The sequence below is a fragment of the Coturnix japonica genome, chromosome 3, assembly GCF_054131305.1.
Source record: "Coturnix japonica strain WE chromosome 3, WE-NBRP24, whole genome shotgun sequence".
In the NCBI taxonomy this organism is placed as follows: domain Eukaryota; kingdom Metazoa; phylum Chordata; class Aves; order Galliformes; family Phasianidae; genus Coturnix; species Coturnix japonica.
Window position 1 is genome coordinate 60,699,171 of NC_140665.1, and position 20,797 is coordinate 60,719,967.

At 35.8% G+C, this 20,797-nt stretch overlaps 1 protein-coding gene across 1 annotated transcript in view; it reads right to left on the reverse strand.

Annotated features, from left to right (window-relative positions):
• Positions 1-430: 430 nt before the first annotated feature.
• RFX6 (regulatory factor X6) overlaps positions 431-20,797 on the reverse strand; it is a 33,988-nt gene continuing 13,621 nt past the window's right edge. The window contains exons 7-19 of the mRNA XM_015858800.3: positions 16,378-16,485; positions 14,344-14,421; positions 14,137-14,250; positions 12,168-12,217; positions 11,241-11,400; positions 10,332-10,476; positions 9,044-9,153; positions 7,060-7,177; positions 5,852-5,974; positions 4,209-4,418; positions 3,157-3,666; positions 2,016-2,234; positions 431-1,269 (exon numbers count right to left, since the gene is read on the reverse strand). Of these exons, the coding sequence (XP_015714286.2) occupies positions 1,103-1,269; positions 2,016-2,234; positions 3,157-3,666; positions 4,209-4,418; positions 5,852-5,974; positions 7,060-7,177; positions 9,044-9,153; positions 10,332-10,476; positions 11,241-11,400; positions 12,168-12,217; positions 14,137-14,250; positions 14,344-14,421; positions 16,378-16,485 (2,112 nt within the window). The 3' untranslated portion in view covers positions 431-1,102. The remainder of the gene's footprint in view (positions 1,270-2,015; positions 2,235-3,156; positions 3,667-4,208; positions 4,419-5,851; positions 5,975-7,059; positions 7,178-9,043; positions 9,154-10,331; positions 10,477-11,240; positions 11,401-12,167; positions 12,218-14,136; positions 14,251-14,343; positions 14,422-16,377; positions 16,486-20,797) is intronic.

Below are 20,797 nucleotides of genomic sequence, written 5' to 3' on the forward strand. Positions count from 1 at the left end.
CCGACAATGTGTCCATATGTTTATAAAATAACACCTGCTATTTCATGAACACATAGTAAGAAGCTTGTTTTATAAGTGTGCTCATTTCTTCATCCTCTTTAATAACATTAATATTCTTCACCTTGCTTCTTCAGAAAAGTATGTAAATACATTTTTGTATGCAGAATATCATGGCACTCATAGAATAGTTTTTCTATTAAAACAGCTGATCTGGAGAGTTGCAACACATTTGATCATCTTTACTACCCTTGAGTTGAACATCCACAGCTTTTCTGAGCTCATGAAATAAGATGGACACCTTTTTGTGAATTTCCACCAGTAGAAACCTGGGGCTCAAACCACAAGTAATATTAAAAAATCTCATGACATTTTGTGCCATAGTTTCATTTGTTTCAGTTATCCACTTACAGTAACAGGCTACTGACATTGGTTAGCTAATGATATCTGCATGTTTTATTGGCTTTAAGAGAAAGCAGTTTACTTCAAAAGAAAATAGTCCCACAGTATGTTTTATTTATTTCCTGAGAACTTTCATTTACACAGGTAGGCACTAGACACTTGAAATTAGTAAAAAAAAAAAAAAAAAAAAAAAAAAGTAAGAATTTGGCTTAGTTTCATTTTAAACACTAAAAACTGACCTTGTAAACATTTCCATAGGAGGTAGGATACAATTTGACACTTGTCAAATAAGAAAAAGTAAACAGTTACTCTGTTGTCCTAATAAATAGTGAGCAACACAGGCATTAAATAAACATTTTAATATAAAAGATATGTGAAAGACTAAAATACCATTTTTAATAAATTAGGAAGAGATGTAATCATTTCTTTACAAGTTAGTCTTGATGACAAGAATCACTAGTTCTTTATATTCACTCTGAACTTCTGACTGAAAAGTTATAATGAAAACAATCCTGAGTGATTCACAAGTAGGAAAAAAAAAAAGTGAATATTTCTGCTCTGCTGCATGAAGGAGTGCTAAAATCCCTAAAATGGTTCATTTTCCAGCTATATGTAATACTTCTGTAGTCCGCCAACCTAAACGGATTGTCATATAGCCTTAATGTCTGAAGTAAGCTTAAGATATTGACACGCCTCTCCCAGTTCAGGTTCCTCCAGCTGCTGCTCCCATGAAGACTGTGTTAATTGGTGGTAAAGATGATACCATGTCTCTGTTTGGTGGTTCATGGGACTCCAGATTTTCCTGAGGAGTGAACTGACTAGGTGTTCCATACATACACTGCGAAGAAGATGTGGTTTGCATGTTTGAAGCTGTGGGGAAGAAAAAAAAAAATAAAAAAATTGGTTAACATAATTGCAAGTTTTCTATCTACTGGAATTAATAAACAAACAAACAAACCCAAACAAAAAACCACAAACAAGCAATATCAAAAACAATACAACTTCATCTGATAGAAACCCTCATCTACCAGGTGCACCATGTGCAGAACTGAAATTTCAACTGTTTTATTCTTTTGAATTTACATATACTTCTACAGTTTTTCTTCAGTGTAATGTACATATCAAAACAAACATTTGGTAATTAGGTAATTTCACCTGTAATTCACTGTCAGTAGGAAATCTGCCTAACTCACACAGTTATTGAAGAACAGGGAGGGAAGAGGCTATAATACAGGAAGTATACATCTAGACATTACTGAGCCAGGTTTCATTTGATCTGCTTGACAGTGAGGATCCTGAAGAGCCCTTAGAGGAGCCCAGTTCATTATTAGCTCACTTAGTAGTTAAAAAGAGCTTCCTAATACATAATTTTCTGCAATTCAGGCCATCCTTTCCAATCCTGTGGACAATGAATCACAGTTCTCTTAAAAGGAACAAAAAGTTATTCAGCCCACTGTCCTGAAAATCTAAGGAAACATCTTAGGACACATCCCACACACTTAGCTATTTTATTGTATATTGCATTTTAGATGTTATACATATGAACTATGGTTTAACTCCCAGCTCCTGTTAAAGTGCTAAAAAGTTCTTAACTCCTCCATCTTGGATATACTTACACATAGCAGTTCGACAGACAATTGAAGGTGAGGACTCTGTGTAGTATGAGCCTGTTTGTTTTCTTCCGCTGTCATCCAAGATATTCAGTGGATCATGTGTATCATTGTATGATGGCAATGGTCGAATGCTACTTACACTGCTGATTACAGAAACATGTTGATCCACCATGGATCCAAGTCTGTGAGATTCTGGATAACTGATATTATTTCCATAATATCCTATTGACAGGAGATTGGAAAAAAGAAAGTAGAGTGAAATTATTATTGAAGAGAATTAGTAGAGTAGGAGCCTGTGGTAAGCTGGAGCACAAGGTAATTGCTATTGGCTGAGTTTCTTGAGAATAATGCTATTTACGTACACACATGGCCTAGTCACCTTAATAACTCATGCAGTGATGGACCCAAAAGGGGGACAGGTAACATCAGAGCAAAACAAATCCTAGATCAGTCGTGCTTTCTGTACAGAACTGCATCTCCATTGTATCACATTCTAAATTCAGAACTAAACAGTGCCCTGCAATCAGTGGCCAGAAGAGTCACCATGTGGACTCATATCAGTCATGTGGACTTGTGGAGGGGAGTTAAGTATCCCTTCTGAAAGTGACAAACAAGGAAAATACACACAGGAAAGAAAAAAAAAAATAAAAATCATGGTGATACATACTTGTCATATACAAACTCACATATGAGCAATATTATTTCCATTGCATTTTTTCCTCCAGAAGAGAGTGGTGTTTTTTTCTGACTACATCTCTGAAGAAGACTGTGGCAAAAGCTTTACTCTTGAATTCTGGGAAATAGTTTCATAGTAAATGTTTTGGGGAATTCTCAAGAGATTGATAGATGGCAAAGTCATCCTAGTTTTTCTTGCTTTGTGCAAGACATGACAATGGTGCTAAAGGAAGACTGGTAGAGGTGTAGCAGAGGCTCTTGAAGTCAACTGAGGATTCCCCACAGGAAAATAAATCCTGAAGTAGCTTGTTAAGCTGTTCTACTATCTACGCATGCCATCAGAGAAGTAAAAAACATGAAGGCATAATAAAGAGCTGAAATATCTTCCATAGAAAAAAAGGCAGACAGAAAGCATTTCACTCCAGCAAGGAAAGAGAAACAAAAGGGAAAAATAAAGGATGTATTATACCGTTGGAAGCATTAGGGGGATATGTTGCTCCTGGGCAAGTGGATGCTGAGTTGCTCAAGAAATTGAAGCTTCCTGTATTCAGAAACTGCATATTGTGTGCATCCTGAGTCATGGATGAGGGACAATAGCTGGAAGGTGATCTGGCACTGTATGGAGTTACAGCACAACTGCTGTTGAAGTAGTCTCTGGAGAACTGCTGTTCACTCAAAGCATTGAATCGGCTGTGCTCTGCTCTGTGCTGGTAAACTCCTGAAGTGGAATGGGCCTGAGTTCTGAACATAGCCTGGTAACTGGAATTGTTTCCATAGTAGTTCTGATTAGTTTGTGACAAAGTTTGATAAAGGGGTTCTGAGTAGGAAGAGCACTGTGAATGTGTGGATAACACAGGGCCTACACTTGGAGGTCTCACAGCCATTGGCCCCTGGTTGATAACACTTCCTCGGCTGACCAGGGCTGGTGAAATGGGTGGAGTCATCAGGTGGCCAGTGCTTTGAGGCAGCTCCATCTGACCTGCAATAAATAAGCATTAGCCATCACTACTGCTCATACTGCAGTTCTAATGAATACAGTAGATTTGTTAAGACACTAACTCTCTGGTGAAGTGCATGTTACCATCTGAAACCTTTACAAAGTGTATGGTTTGGCTCCCACCTACACAGTGTTGCTTCTTTAATACATGACTTTGGGTTAGAAAGTTTTTGACTGCCATTTGCCAGATTGGAGACTGGCACATTCAGTGTGAAATCCCAGCATTTAAAAGCCTTGTATTCTCAGGATGTTATGTTTGCTTATGCCTCACGCGAATCTCATCAAGCCATGACATGTGAGATATTTTTATCATTGTATCAAGAGGATGTATTACTGGCAGGTCTCTAAAATTGCTCCCTTCCATGAATCAGCACAGATGGTGAGCTTGTGGAATGTTACTACCAGAGGTTTCCCGTAAATTACTATGCATACGGTCATTGTTCATTTTACAGTAATGTGATGTTTTGAACTGAAAGTCTAACAAGCAAACAAAGGACGGAAAGACAAAGAGAACTGCTACATACCTGTCAGCTGCATATTCTCACCGTCTCCTGTGGCAAAGGGATTCAGACCTGAAGTCACACTGCTAGGCTGACTAGCTGACAAGGACACATAGGTTTGCTCTGCTAGACACTCATTTTTGACTGAAGCATCACTGGGCAGAGAAGCAGCTTTGTTACGATTTGCTAGGAAGCAAGAGCTCGGTGATGCAGTAAAGGTGGCTTTGCTTGCATCTGGAATAATAAGTAGAAAACTCTTGGTGGCTGTTATGTGTGCTCATTGCACATAAATTCAACACCAATACATAAATAGCACATGAGCTGTCTGATTTGTTCATAAACTCTGTTTGCTTATTTTAAAAAAACAGTGGAGCCTTCATTTCTTGTATGCAGTTGAAAATAAATATTGCTTTAGCCTTAATCTTCCCAGATCAGAATGGATATTGTCTAAATCACATTCCTAGGCTACAGATCTATGTAATACATGTCAATGTTATTATCAGCTCCTTACTGAAATCATCATAGTATGGATATGAATCAGATTTATTCCATTGAAGTACCTGTCAGCAATGAAGTCAAGTACATTGCACTGAGGCTCATGATAACACATCTTAAAGATTTAACAATAAGAGTTTTAGAATGCATGAAGCATATCTATTTTCATACTGACATCTAGAATAAAAGCATTTTTTATCATCAGCAGCTTTTTAAGTTTTCCACATACTATTGATAAATTCAGTGGAAATTTTGTTATTTTTCTGGACATTGTGGCTTTACACTATGGGACTTCACCAAAACCTCTCAGGAAAAGGCAACTACTACAAAGGTTTTTCCTGAGGATGAAGAGAAAAGGTGCAGCCATCTAATGTCAGACAAATTCTATGCAAGTTTCTTGCAGCACAGTGCAGATTAAATAGAGTAAAAATAACCAAAGACTTCTATACTGATCACAGATGCTACTGTAAATCAACATAAATTCAGCAGAATCCAATGGAATTTCACTACATTTTTGGGGATTAACTTGGACAAGAATTTAATCCATGTCTTAGGGTTCAAATGCCATTTCTTAATGTTGCTTCATTTTATACCGAAAGACCCTGAGCATGTGTCTTCCAACTGCCTAATTCTGAAGAATCCCAGTATCAGCAAAATATTAAAGATGTTATTTTAAGCTCTTTTTGTTTTCTCTTTCACGGTAGTATTTCAGTCAGTTGTTAAGTACACCTCCAACCTGTGTTCCAAACTTGAAGGGACATTCATATTTTGTTAACATTGAACACATTCCTAGTTCAGGGTGTAACTATGCATTTCGGATTTGGCTGAAAAATTGGATTGGGAAATTCTGCTCTCTACACTAAACATCCTTTTCACACCAGTTTGTGGCCCTCCAGTTGCAATGACATGAGTGTTAGTTACACCCAAGATCATTTCAGTGATCCTGCACAGTAATATTCACCTCCCATAAATTTTATTAACTGAACATCAGCTATGGTTGATGGTGAGAATGAAAAGCTGAGTTGATGGTCACAATTATTTCAAGTGGTTTTGACAATGTGACCTAAACCTACAACTTCAGGAAAAAAGAGCATACATCTACTTTTGTTTAAACAAATAAGCAGTTTTCTAAAAATGCAGGAATACATTCAAAAGAACCGAGCTCTAGCTACCTAAATTCTTCATGTATTTGTCCAATAGATTCTGGAGTTCTTGTTCTTTGTCATTGTTGAACTGTGTCTCCATGGCAAGCAGGATATACTCATCTAGCAGCATGCGGATCAAATGAAAAGAACCTTTAAGGAGGAGAAAGAGGGAGAGCAGCCAAGTTATCTTTGTGACCATCTCTCAACACTCTACAAGAAGCTGGTGAAACAAACAAATAATTGTGGACTTTAAATGACCTGGCAAGACCAACACTGGATAGTGCCTAACTTCTAGCTCTAATCTCTCTTTGTGCTGGCCCACATAGCTCAATTGTTTACTGTCCTGTAGGCTATTTGACCACTAATTACATCAAAGAAAAATACTGATGAAAGTGAGACATGCTTTATACTTGAAGAGAGCACACAGTGGAGCTAGATAAGGCTGAAGTCTGCTAGAATGCCTCTGCTCTATTTCTGTTTACTTTCTGCTAAGTAACCAGACAATAACTGATGAAGTCTTCGACCTTATTTCAAGGATGTATCACATTAAAAATGTGTCTGTCCTTGTAGACATTTAAAATAGCTGCTGAATTTTAGATAATGAAGTACCTACAACTACAAAGATAACCTGAGAAATGATGCACAGTGTTTAAAGTTAATTTCATTTGCTCTAGAAAAATTTCTATATTATAAAATACTGTTTCCGAAAGTCCTCAGAAACATAAACATTTCTAAAGACAGACAAGTGAAACTTAATTTTTAAAAACCACAAAATGCTGTTGAATGCTTGCTCATTTCAGAACTGAAAACAAAACTGACCTGTCAAATCCTTTTTGCTCTTCTAAACAAACAAACTCCTTATGCACAATAACAATAGTGGGGTTTTTTTGTCCATTTATAAAATAATTAATTAGAATTTTCTGTCTTCTTTCAAGATTCAGTGTAAGTGTCAGATTAAAGCAAACACAGTTTCCAGTTTGCAAATGGCCAGGCAATATCAAACAGCAATGTAAATAAAAACTATTTGGAAAATGAACATGAGACACAGATCACCAATAAATGATTTGTCATTTACTGTGAAATGTTAGATTGAAAAGCACATTACACAGCATTTGTGGCTTTGATAAAAAAATCTTTAGGCTAGGAGAGGCTCCTCTGCTGAGAAAACAGCATAAGGTGGATAAATGTTGCCACATATGTACAAAAATATGAGTGTTTATACAAAGTCCAGGTACCAAAACTTGAGGCGTTGTTCAAAGTGAGGTTATGCATCACTCGTGCACCAAAAAAGCTCCATTTGAGAAGAAAGTCTTGAGCTCTCTTCTTTAATGACCTCCCATTTTGTTTGCTTGCCTGAAAGACAGAAGTAGCAGAATACTGTAGTTATGCTGACTTGCTTTCTACACAGAGAAAAGGAGAAAGGATAAATGAATATGCTTGAAAGTCTGAGGAATTCTTGACTCAGGCTCATGTGGCAGAGGAGTTCAAGCAGCCTGATTTAAACTGTCTTCATAAAGTCTGTCCTAAAGCGACAAACAGCAGCATTCACTCTTTTCAGTGCAACCAGAGTAGAGATCTGACCACATTCAATGAAGTAAACTGTTTACCACTTGGATGCTGCTGTGGCCTGAAGGAATATAAAAAAGCTCATATTCTAATAATGAAGATGGGAAATAGTTATGTATGTGTACATGTGTAAAGGATAAGAAGAAAAAATATCCTCTGGTGCCATGTTATTCCACACAAACAGGGAATGGAAATTAGTTTCTATACTTCAGTGTAATACCTGCCAGTGTAATACCTGCCAGGCCTTCTCTTATAAAATGATGTGCCTATTATTATAACAGTGGGGCTTTTCATGCTCTGATTTGTTCATGTAAAAGTATGCACTGTTGCTTTCTGAAATAGCAAGTAAATGGGAAGTGTTGCTTGAGTTTGAAAGTAACCATACTTCAGCATGATCAGAAGACAACAATGGAAGGATTACATGTTCTGTAAATGCTCAGCTCCTACTCAGTTGATTTAGAATGATATAATGATTCGCTGGTATTTCTTAATCCTAACTACAGGAGAACAATGCTGGGAAACATACCTTTTAATTTTAATAATACAATATTACATAGAAGACAATGAACAGGAGAGTGGTTCTTTGATTTTACCTGGCTTTTTAATTTAGAATTGTGTTTTGAATTTGGAGAGTCAATTTTAGACTGTAATCAATTTGTTCTAAAATAAATTGTGATTGCTCAGCTTCAGCATGAGTTTTGTGCCCAGGCAAGTGCTTTCGAGAACTTGGTTATTTTATACTGCTCTGACTCACCCAAAGCATCTCACAGTGCTGCTCAGAGATGATACTAAATGTTTGTAAACTCAGAGAAAATATTAATGTACCCAGTGAAATTTGGGAAAACAAGTAAAGAAAGGGAAAATAACAAGTCAGCTTCTGTGAAGTGGCAGAGGCACTCTTCTGCAAGTCAAAGCTAACTGCACTGCCTCCTCATCTTGCACCCATGTTGAGGTGGTCCCTAAAATGATGGATAAAGTATCATAGCATTTCCAGACAGCATCGGACCTGATAAAAAGACAAGTCTTCGGAGCTATTAGCAAGCAGTATCACATGCTACATTTCTTTCTGTTGGTTTACATTAACTCACAAATTGGGTTAATATATCTTCCTTGAGCTACAGATGAAAACTCAAGTTACTTTTTCTGAACTGTAGTAGAATCTCATAGAATTGCTCAGGATGGAAATGACCTTTAAAGATCATCAAGTCCAACTGCAACCTGACCATATTACCTGAACTCTAACAACCCTCTGATAAATCATGCTCCCAAGAAAGTGTGATCATTTGTAAATATACATGTATGAAATATTTGTGACTATGAAGTAACTTGTAAAACTGGTAAAAAAAATAACCACATTAAAAGCCTCAATTACCAAGTTAAGCACCTTGTGAAAAAAAATGACATGGTATCTTCAGTTCTGGTCTTTAGAAAGCCTTCCACAAGTTAGTTACTTCTGGATACATCTATTGTATTAACCTATATTATATGCAGTAACATCTCAGTAATATGAAAGAAAAATCTGCTTCTCTAAGAAACAAACTTGGCTCAACATGCTTAGTTTTTTCACAAACGTAAAAATATTCAACAGCACTCAACATGATTAATTAGAACTAATTAAGTAATCTTGAGTCAGACACAATATCTGAAAGGTACCTTGATAACCCTTTGCTCAACCACAGTATCCAGCCATTCAATGAATGACTCCACAGTGGCATTCTTCTTTAGAAGGTCCTTCAGTTCTTGGAATACAGTAATAGAGTCATCTACCATGTGAAAAAGGAGAATATATCATTCCATGTTCTTCTGAACATGAGAAAAAGCCACTCACCAGTCATATGACAATATTGTAGCATGGAAAGGAAAGGCAAAGAATTAGAGCGGTGAAGAAGTGAACAACTCTTCAGTGAAGTAAGTAGACAAACACCTATAATGCATATACATCTTACTTATTTTAGCATTACAATGATAAAATATAGTTTTACAAGAAAATAAAAGCAAAAAAAAGTATATAACTATTGTTTTACATTCATTTTAAGGCTTATCCTTGAAAACCTACCTATTACTAAGCTTAGTAGAACATCTTTGTCTGTAATGTGACAGACTTCTTGGTTTTCTTTACATCTTACAAGTTAACTTCTCTATTTCCAATTCTTGAGAAACTGCCTGAATAGGATTGTGATTCATTATGTACAAGAGCAAAGTTTTCTGATCAAAATAACAGTACACAGAAGACAAGACCTTGCTATTATTCTTTCAGTTCTCCAAACTCTGGTCAACATGCATCTCATGACAAGAATTATCTTTTAAAAAAAATATAGCTTAATAACTTTTTTTTTTTTCAGTAGCAAGTGTATATAAAAGTAACTGGAAAAAAAATATCATCCTCTGCACTTGTACTTCACTCAATTTTCTTTATTAAAATAGCTGTTGTCCTTCACAGAAAGTTATGTTTTTGTTTTCTTTCTTTTTTTTTTTTTTTTAATAGATCAGTTTTTTGGGAAAAACAAACAAACAAAACAAAACAAAGAAAAACCAACCAAAAACAAAAACAAAGAATGTAATCTAGCCTGAATATTCATTAAATTAAGCTATAATTACATGTGATTTTGGGGACATTCTTCAAGAATCCATGTTAATACTCCCAACATGATAAGACTGAACTTCAAAAGAGATTTTATTACACTTAGCAACTGACATGGAAGTTGTTATTTTTTCAACAACCATTTAAAATCATCTATCTGGGATGATCTCCCAGCTCAAGCTTATATTTTTGTAGGACATGCTGGGGCAACAAACTGATTTTCTTAAGCTAAAGTTAATGCTGAGCTAGATCAGAGAACGCAAAGTCTTTGTCCCTCTTCTCTTCCAGTCTCTTCATAGTATGGCATAGAATGGAGAGTGAATTTACTTTAACATTACAAATACATCACCACGGACTTACATTCACTGTAGATCTCTCCATCAGAGTCTGTGCTCCCTGAGACTGCAAGGAGTGCCTGAGAGCCAATACTATTCAAATCAACTTTTTCAATGTCTGAAACCATGGAATTCACCACATGCTGATCAAAAAGTGCTGGCCGGGCAATCTGTAAGAGAGAGTAAGACAAAATGCTGAGAAGCTTCTCCTTCAGTAGCTGTCTTTTCTTAGCTGTGTTTATCGCAGGTCAGATGGAATAATGTTTTCTTTCTATTAGACTTCTAATATTTTTGTAATGGGCCTTCCTGTCCATATAATGTTCACACCACCACCCACATGCTACTTTTGTCTTAAGATTTATACAACAGAAGTCTAAGTCAAGAAGAATATATGGTGCATCTATAGTTATGACTGACAGTTGCTCTCCCAAAAGCTTGAATCATTATCACGTAAGCTCCAAAAAAGGTAATTTATCCTTGTCAGCAATCTGCCAACCCTCCATGTGGGGGTGTGTTCTAATTGCAGATACCTGCATCCTAACAACTCAGCCTTGGAGCCTTCAGCTATCTATCACATATTCCTTGCAGTTAAAATTCAGAAGGGATAAACTCACTAAAGGACACTGTGGACAAGACAGTGAACTTTTGCAAGGCAAGAAGGAACTAAAGAAAGTTCCCATATATTCCACTTTATCATATGACTGCCAAATGTTCCTATGATAGTAGTTCACTGTACCCGAGGTCTTTTCTCCCCGCTCTACTAAAAAATTTTGAATTTCAGCATGTCTAGATAAGGTCTATTTATGGTTTCTTCCTTCTTATTCACTGAAAATTACAAAGAATAAGTCTTCCATGGCTGAACATTTAAAATACAAAGAATTAACTTCTGCTAGCCAGAAAGATGAACTTTGTGTACAAGTCTTACTCTGTTTACCTGTGCTAGGTGTAAGAATGATGTCTGTCTTTTCAGGGAGGAAACAAATCTTCGAGCAATTGGCAGTTTCTTATCCATCAGGATTTCTGGTAGATTTTCCAAAGAGGAAACAACCCACTGTTCCCAGTTTTTTGCAAAATTTCTTATATCTGCCAGTAAACTACAATAAAAAAATGTATGTTAGAGAAATATTGATACAAAATGTATTGCATTTGTTCAAAAATAATTCATAGAATCCCAGACAGATCTGTGAAATACTCTTCAGGTATTTCTGAAACAGGAAATGACTGATCATCAGAAGGCCAAAACTGACTATGTATTGATCTGTATCTCCTCTGAGAAAAAAAAGCAAGCTATCTGCCAATTGAAATAGGTTGAAAACAATTAGCTTTAAGAATAAACCTTAAGAAATCCAAGAACCATTACAGATGTCTGAAACTCAAGATCTTAGACAGACATAAAACCCCAAATGTGACAGTCTTCAAGGGAAAGGAAAAGTGAGAAGATTCAGAGGTAATTCATGATAATCCTCTTGCAATTGTTGTGTTGAAAAAAAATGCATAGATGAAGCATGTATACAATACAAAACCGAAAAATATTCTGAAAAAAGAAGATAATTATTTTTCCTCATACAGCAAGAGTATATTTCTTTCTTTTTTGCTCTTCCAAGGCTTTTGACTAGAAAAAACATATTTCAAGATATTCAACAAGCCAGAAAACAGAACATTAAAATACTGTCTAATATTTTAAGGCTGTTCTACTTCTATAGCTGTCCTCACAGCTAGTAGTATTAAAATGAGCTTAAAGGCTGTGAGAAAAAATCTCTAGATTACAAAATTTCTGCTACTTACTTGGAATATATTCCAAGAAATATTCCATTTTCTTGGAACATGACTACCAATTAGAATGTATCATTATTATACCTACCTTTCTGGCATTTCTTGCATTGTTGCAGGGATAAGTACATCTGTAAGAACCTTCAAAAAAGTAACATAAAATGGTATCAAACTTCCACTGGACACTTCATTCTGTTCATTCTTGTCTACTTAGATCGTAAAATGATAACGACAGTGAATTTATACAAAGTAAAGACATCCAAACTACTGTCCAGATTTCTCACTGCTTTCATCTTTTCTCCCATCACTACTAGATAGGTGTATGTGAGATGTTTATACACCTAGATATTTCCCATTCCTAATGTATGCTTTTTTGCAGCATGTTAGTAAAATAATAGTGTTATCACTCCTGCCTTACAGTAGAGCAGTCAGTAGAATGATTAGTGCCTAATCATTTTGACTTCTCAGATATCACTGTTAGTCCCAACATAAAGCAGATATTCAAGAGTCTCCCAAGTCCTCAAGCACTATTAGCTGTCTCTTCCTACTGTCATATTGCACTGAAGTTCTCCAGAGTTTATGACAAATCACTTATAGCTAACTGTGGTATAATGGAACCATTTGGCAAAGAAAAACCCAACAAAACAAACTGCCAATTGACATGCCTTCTGGGGCAGCTTACTGCAGAAGGCAAAGTTGTTAGATAACCTATATTGTCAAAATATTTTTCCACTAAAAATTCAAATGGTTTGATAACACAGTGGAACAACTCCTAGGATGTGCTGACAAGAATGTTTAACCTAATAATAAGAAAGAAATGGTGAGAGACAGAGAGGAGGGGCAGTGATAAATTCATGAACTTTGCATAATTCTTTATCAGATTTCTAATTCGGGGCTCCTCTATTATTTCTTTGTCCATTACATTAAATATTAATATCAACAAAGTTAGTATTGCATCTGCTGGGCCAGCAGGTTTAAAGCAGAAAAAGACTCACAAACATAGTGTACAATATATCTTCTGCAAACAAATTAGGTATAATGGCTCATTTCCAGGGTAGTAATTACCATCTCCAGTGATAATTACCTTCTTACTTTATAGCTTGTTATGCATCTAAGAAATACGTATTTTCTTCCCTTGGAAGTTTTCCCTCATTGTGCATTAAAGAACGACAGATACATGATAATAAGGCACTCAGTGCTAAACAGCCTCAAGTATCTTCCCTTGACTGCACAGTGTTCATTGTTATGCCATCAGTTTTTTCCTCTCACTGATATATATTTGCAAAATGTGTTAAAGAGAGGATGAAAATTCTTTCCTAATTGAACAATATACTATTTCACAGGAACTTAAAATATTTGAAACTAAAGACACAAGAACTTTGGTGGCATTACTTTGCCAATTTATTTTACTCCAGTCCAGTCTTACTTACTTGTGCCCTTGCAATGTTCCTTAGTTTCACTAGCACAGCTATGTGTGTGATCATGCTGGAAAAAAGATCTAAGAGCTGATATGGCATAAAAATTCTACAAAACAGATGTTTCCTACTATTTTTTTAAAAAAACTGAATCAGCTCAGAATGCAACCAACTAAAGCTTTGCTGATACATCTATAAGTATGGGAATGGAAATGAATCCTAAAAGGCAATAAAAGTGGGTACATCTTAATCCAATATAATTCCTGCCCTGTACCATGAAACTATGGCCTCACATAGCCTTTGTGTAGCAGATCCACATGTGGAATCACCTTGTTAATATGTTGAAGACTGTCTTTGCTGGTAGAAATTGCAATAGTATTTTATGTAAAAACATGACTTCAATTTTCAGCTTATTCAGCCTCATCAGTGAAACATACAAGCATTCTTCTAGCTAAACACAAAAATGCAGGCAAAGATTTCACCATTAGTGGCTTCTTTTAGTCATGGAGTTCTACTTGCTGATTCACACAGACAGATGCAGAAAACAGGCATGACATCCTGCTGCTATAACTCTGACACTATTTTTACATGGATATAAGCTATAAGGTGGCTGAGATAATCCATGCAACTAAATGTCTAACCTACCTTATACAGAATTGAGTCACAAACACAGAAGATGTCAACAATGATGGGATTTTCAAGCAGGGGAAGAAGATGGTCAGGCATTCCTTGCCAAAAATGTAATAAGAAATGTTGAATCTAAAGGAGTAAGAACCAGAATTACGGACATAAATAATGTTTTCTTAGCTCCCTATGTATATATACCAAGAATGTGCGTTCAAACAATCTTACCTCTTCAAAGTTCCCATTAATTGCATTGTCAAGGACACACTGACAGTGTGTTTTGTACATCATTATAAGAGTATCTACCTATTTTGGAAGAAAGAATAATTAAACAGAGTTTCTTATCTCTCTCCTGTATTGCAATTGATATCTATGTTTCTGCTTTGTGTAGCAGGAATTTAACCATAAAATACAAATTATATTGCATTGCATATTTACAAGTAGGGTCTTCAGAAACAATATCACAAATCTCTATTTTTTATCAACACCTTCAAATTTCAATGTTGCTGCTAGAAATGTAGTATCTGAATCCTTACAAAATGTGAAAATGTGAATATCAAAGTAAGGCAATAGATAGATTAGCCAGTCAGATGGTAAATTCATCTTTCTGAAAGCTAAGATTAATCCTAAAGAGTAGTGCAAGTTAATCATTAGGCTACTATAGGCGTCTATGAGTGTTCTGAAACATCATCTCGTTGGACAAATGAGAAAACAGCTGCCAGTCATTTGGTCAAAGTTTAATCACTGCCTTACAGGAACTGAACTTTAAAAAGCAAAACTCCCTTTCATCTCATCAGGCTAATTTATCTAAGTGGATGTTCCCTTATTTTAAGAAATCCACTGAGTTATTACAAGAGTCTGTAAAAAATTACAGTAAATTTAAAAATTTGTAATAAATTATAAATCAAGAATCTTGTAAAGTATTTTCAGGAAAGAAATATGGATGTTAGTAAAATCACTCTTACTGCACAAAAACATGGAAAGTTTTACTACAGCTTTTTTCACTCCACCAAACTCCAGTCAAATTTCATGCATGTGCTCTCTTCAACAGATAATCTAAGGATCAATTACACATTTCCTCTGCTTAAAAGACTTGGGAAGGACACTTCTCTTTTGTCCTCTGTTAGAGATGTAAAAATCCGTGTGTCCATTTTGTATGCATCTTAGTTTAAGGGACTGAGTGATGAGATAGCAAGTGGAGGGATAACAGTGTGGACTTCTAGAAAGAGCTCAGTAATCATTCGTCAGATAAGCTAAAAAGCTAAAAGTGGGAAAAAATAGGGAGGAAAAAAAGAAAGGAAATTAAAAAAAACAAAAACAAAAACAAACAAACAAACAAAAGAAACCTACTACCAAGAAAGGAATAAAGGAGTAACAGGGGAAGAGAGGGAGACACATAAATATATCTCTGTTCCCACAGCCACTTCAAAACTCCAGGAGCCTGTCTTCAGAAGGGATTCACCCCTAAAGCCTTCTTGGACTCTCCTGTCATCTGGTCCCAGTACCAGAGCAGCTACACTGGTGCCAGTCCAAGAATGAAGAGGAAATGAGTTTCATCTTACACTTCATTGCTGGAGTGGTAAAATCCAGTTTTGTTTGTGCTGCTGTACTTGGGCCACAAGGAATCTCAAATGCTAATGCATAAGGCTGCTTTCCTTTGTGATGTCTGTATTATATTTCTGTTCACATTAGAGACTGCTGTGTTCCTGAACTGTGATAGATAACTTAGTTTATAACTAAGTTTATGATATAAAGCATACTACAGCAGTGCTTTGAACTGATTCTTTGGTTAAGAAAGATGGTATACTTGTTTCTGAAATACAATTATACTAACTTCCAAAAAAGCCTGTATACTCTGATTTTCACAGAGTCTTTTCAAATAATTCATGAATGATTGTAAAGTTCATCTAATTATTTGCTGTGAATTATTTGTTCTGATCTAATCAGAACAAAATTTACCTTAAATCCAAAGGCATTTGGAATGATGACAACTCTGTTTGTTTGTTTTGCTCTCCCCATCTTACATACCATGAGTTTGTAAAATACTAGGTCAGTTAATAGGTAAATAATTCAACCATCTTTCCAGCAGAGAGCCAGTTAATCGGTGTTAGTAAAGGTTTGCCCCCTCTATAAATCAGTCACTTCTGTTTGATTATGGACATTTCTGGCTCTTTCATGTCAATACCTCAAAGGCTAAGATATGGAGAAACATTGTGGCAATTTTTGATCTGTAAATCAGAGGAGAAGTAGCTCATACTTTACCTTGTCTTTAGAAATGCATCCTTGAAGTAAAAGATGTTGAGCACTTGGAAATTCTGGGAGGAGAGTTCCAGTTTTGGAACTCAGAGAATATTTCCGAGTGAAACCACCCTGAAATGAGAGTGAAAAATAGTAGCATTGAAATATCTAATTCAACTTCAAATGAAATCAAGAATTCATGCTCAACTTGAATATTATTTGAAGAGTCTCTCCACATTCTAGAATATTTACATTCGCATTAGTCTTCAAAATAACAATGCTTATCCAGACCTGTATTTCAGATCAGAAAGGTAATTAAATATGTGCCTAAATACAAACTCCACCAATTACAGTTATCAGAACAATGAGACCTTGGAACTAAATTATTTCACAGAATTCTATAAGCTTTGAATTTAGTCTGTGTTTAAAAACTCTGTAGAATATCATCAGTTGCTCTGTTCTACTGGATGGATTGTGATATCCTCAGGGCAACACTAAGATTTATTTAATACGCATCTTTCTTGTGAAAGGAGTTTGGGTACTGGCGGTGCTAAGGATCTCCCCTATTCTCTTCCTGCTCTGATAGCACTATGACAGTGGGTTCTGCTGCTTTACTACAATACCTGACATTTTATTTTATCATAACTTTTGATAATATATAATGGCATTATCGGTGTGATGGTATGTAGGGACACTTCTGAACTAAGTATTTATTACATAGCTCCCAGTAATTATGACAGAATTGACACAAAGCTCCAGAAAATTTCTTCTAGTCCTGTCTCCTACCGTACTGAAACATGCACACACATAAACTCATGTAGGAAAGAAAAGAAAAAAAGACAGATTGAGCTGTGTGCTCTTCTGTGTCATGGCACTGATTTTAGCTGGCTTCCTCCTAATCTGTTGAAGTGAGTGTTTGGCTGTTCACTTCAGAGAGACTACATCTGGTTCAGTGAACATCTTTGTAGCATTTTGCTTCTGTCTATAAGAACAAAATAAAATTACACTGGGTAGAAAAAACATAGACTCATACAATAGGAAAAAAAAAATAAAATCCTGTAAAGCATTTCAATCCTGAAATTCAAAGTCAGGAGTCAAAGAATGAAGATGGAAAGAGGAAATGCAGTTTCAAAGGAACTCATATAGGAAATAAATATATGGCTTTTCTAGGGCTAACTCTTTAACAACAAGAAAGAGAATTAAAAAAGAAAGGGTGTTCATTAGCATTAAGATCTCAGTTTTGTATCTTAGTAAGGATGATTTCCTTACTGTGGTTTTGTGTTCTCCTGCTTCTTTGTTGATGCATTGTCAGCACTGACCTAGAGACAAGATACATTTGTCTTGAATTACACTAAATCCTGCTGATTTGAGATTTTCTCACAGTTCTTCGAGTTCTCCAAGTCTCTTTGGCTTTTGAATTCTGAAATATTATAGACACATAATATTTGCAGACTGAGAAAAGATCTGGAATAATTATTAAACGTGAACCTTTGGAGAGATGGGATTTGGGTGGACAACAGCCACCCTGTCTGCATCAGTTCTCAAACTGACCATGAAGCAATACAAGGTAAATCTAAACTCATTTAAATTCCTATCCTCATAATCTCACAGTCTGTTTTAGTCTGTTCCTCCGCATAGTGCAACAGTCACATCCTGCAGTGATATAATGTTACTATGCCTATATTTATAACATGCACCATATCATGCTTATTAAGCTCTAAAATGATATAAGATGAAACCCTCATCCACAAGAGAAGCAATAGAACCTGTGTTATGAAGTTGTCCTTACTGAATCATGCTTTTTCTCAGAGGACTTCATTCACATCAAGAAGAGATTATTTGGCTGAAACTCATTGTTACATTTTAGTCCACCCAGTCCTCATGTTAAAACTTGGCAGAGGTCCTTGAGACTTTCTGCATATTCCTGTGGTAAATCCATTACATCTGAGCAGATTCCTTTTGTACTAGTGAATGGAACTTTTACCCATGTCTTAGTTGTTCGAATAACACTTTAAGTGCCATTTTCCTACCCCTTTGCATACAGTCAAATTTCACTATTAGCTGGTGTAGCAGGCTTATAGAAAAATATTGCATGAAGGAGAACAAAAGGGCATATTCTCTCAAAATGTTGACTCACCAACTGGAGGTCAGTTTCAAGTGGAATTATGAGACAAAATACTGACAAAAATATATCTGTAGCTGATTTATTCACCATGTATATTATCCCCTCTATTTCTATAGGGTGATATCTCTATCAAAACAACCAGGAAGTAGAAGTTACAATAGGTAAACAAACTTTGCTTGTGCTACCTACTACCCATCTACATACAAGCTATAAGTCAAAGAAATTGTAGAAATTTCAAGGCATTAATATTTCTTCGTGTCAATACTTTGCCTGTAAGTATCAGAAACTGCTTGTGTTTTTTGTATGTTTATCTGTTGTGGTTTTTTTTAATAACAGGAGTAATCTCAATTACTTTAAGATGCAGTTACTCATGAAATACACTAGAAATTCTATTCAGAAGGGATTAGTTCATGTAAAAGAAGGCAATGATGTTGGTGGGTGACTTAAAATAATTTGCAATGTTTTGTACCTTGCTAATGGGCTTATACTACTGTTTCTCAGTTCTAGGCTTTTTTAACCCACTGCCACTTGCCCTTTCAATTTAATGCCATCTGTTTCTAATGGCCATTTAACATTAAGATAATGACAGTAATAATACCTGCTTAATTAACCATACAGACTCTAATGGTGCACTAACTGGTTTAGATAAAAGAATTTGCTGATATCTCCCCCTGCAGAGAGAATACTAGAAAATGTGATAAAACATGCCAGAAGTAAACAGTGTCTCTGGCACTTAGTAAGTGTTCATTCAAATGCCATTTACTCAGTATATTTAGACAATCAGAGCTTTAACATCTTTTCAATGTCTTTATGTTCCTACTTATGCAACCACTGTAAAAGTTTCTGGAATAACTAATTGCATGTACTTTCAAGCTTATAAATAAGGACATATCACTATTCACTTTAATGGAAAGTATGTTGCCAATTTTTCAATAACTTGAGATAATTAAAATTCAGTTTTGACTACAAAACTATGTTTTTCTCTAAGGAGCCATCTTAGTAATTTCAGACAACATGGATCTACAAAATAGAGATCTCTTGCTCTTTTCTCACTTATTTCCACTGACTTCTTTGTGATTATTTTTCTGAGAGGACCAAGGTATTGAAGTCTGGGGCAGAAATGAGATAGGTTTATAGAAACACGACTCCCACCTCTGAGATGGAACTAAAGCATGTATTCATTTATGCCAAGGGAATCAGAAATGTTTCATTCCTAAACTCTGAAAAAATGAATGCTGTGATACTGCTGATGAATCCTTGAATATGTTTGTATCCAATGGCATAGGACTATCTTCGTTTGATAAGACAGCTGATTATCTGAACAGGAAAAAATTCAGCAAATCTATAGGAACCTCACTAAAATAATTGATATGGTGCTACCATAGGAAATGATAGGCTATGCTGGTGAGAGTAGGGATTAGATGAAGAATGTAAAATGTTTAAGAAAGTGTCTCCAGCTAAACAAGCTCTGTTTACAGGGAAACTTCAGGGCTGAAAAGGAACTGAAGTGAAAATTCTCAAAGACCAGACTTGGGACTGATGTCACAGAGTATTTCATAGGTTAAACTGGCTGACATGAGCTAATGAAATGATCAGTAAAGAGGAAGACCAAGAGGTCATGTAGAAATATCTGGATGGCTTTGAGATAAAGGCAATAAAGGGGCTGAAAATCAATAGAGTAAAGCTACACTCTCAGGAACCAATAAGAATTTCTGCTATCAGCTAGGAATTGCTTATCTGAAAATGAAAAAGGAGAAAGACCAGTTTTCTATCAGTTCATCACACAAACTATATTTAATCTGGTAAATTAAATGGTGTCAAGAACTGTCCCCAGACAATATCAAATCTATATCATTCAGAATGTTTCCTGGCATTTTTTTCAGTTCACACCAGATACAACTCTCTTCTAAACAATTCCCAGACATGCTTAAACTGTTACTTCATGCTGAGGGCAATGAGAAGGGACTATGCTGTTTTTGGGGATTAGATGTTCAGTAGTACGAATGCAGGCTATGCCATGACAGTTAAACAGTGTCAAAGAACAATTTGGGAACATTCCGTAACCATCATAATAAAATGTTATAAAGAGTCAAAAATAGAGGAAGACGTTAATGGTGAAGAGGCATAAAATTCCACTTATCAAAACCCATTAATTTCCAATCAGATCAATGAGATTCTGAGAAAGCCTTCCTACAAAAGTAATGGATACAAAAAACTTAGACCTTGAGCCACTGTCTAGGAGGCTCTGTTACAAACTGCTGTACTAGCAGGGAACTAGGTTGGAACACGAACCTTGGAATCTGCTTTTCAGTCTTACTT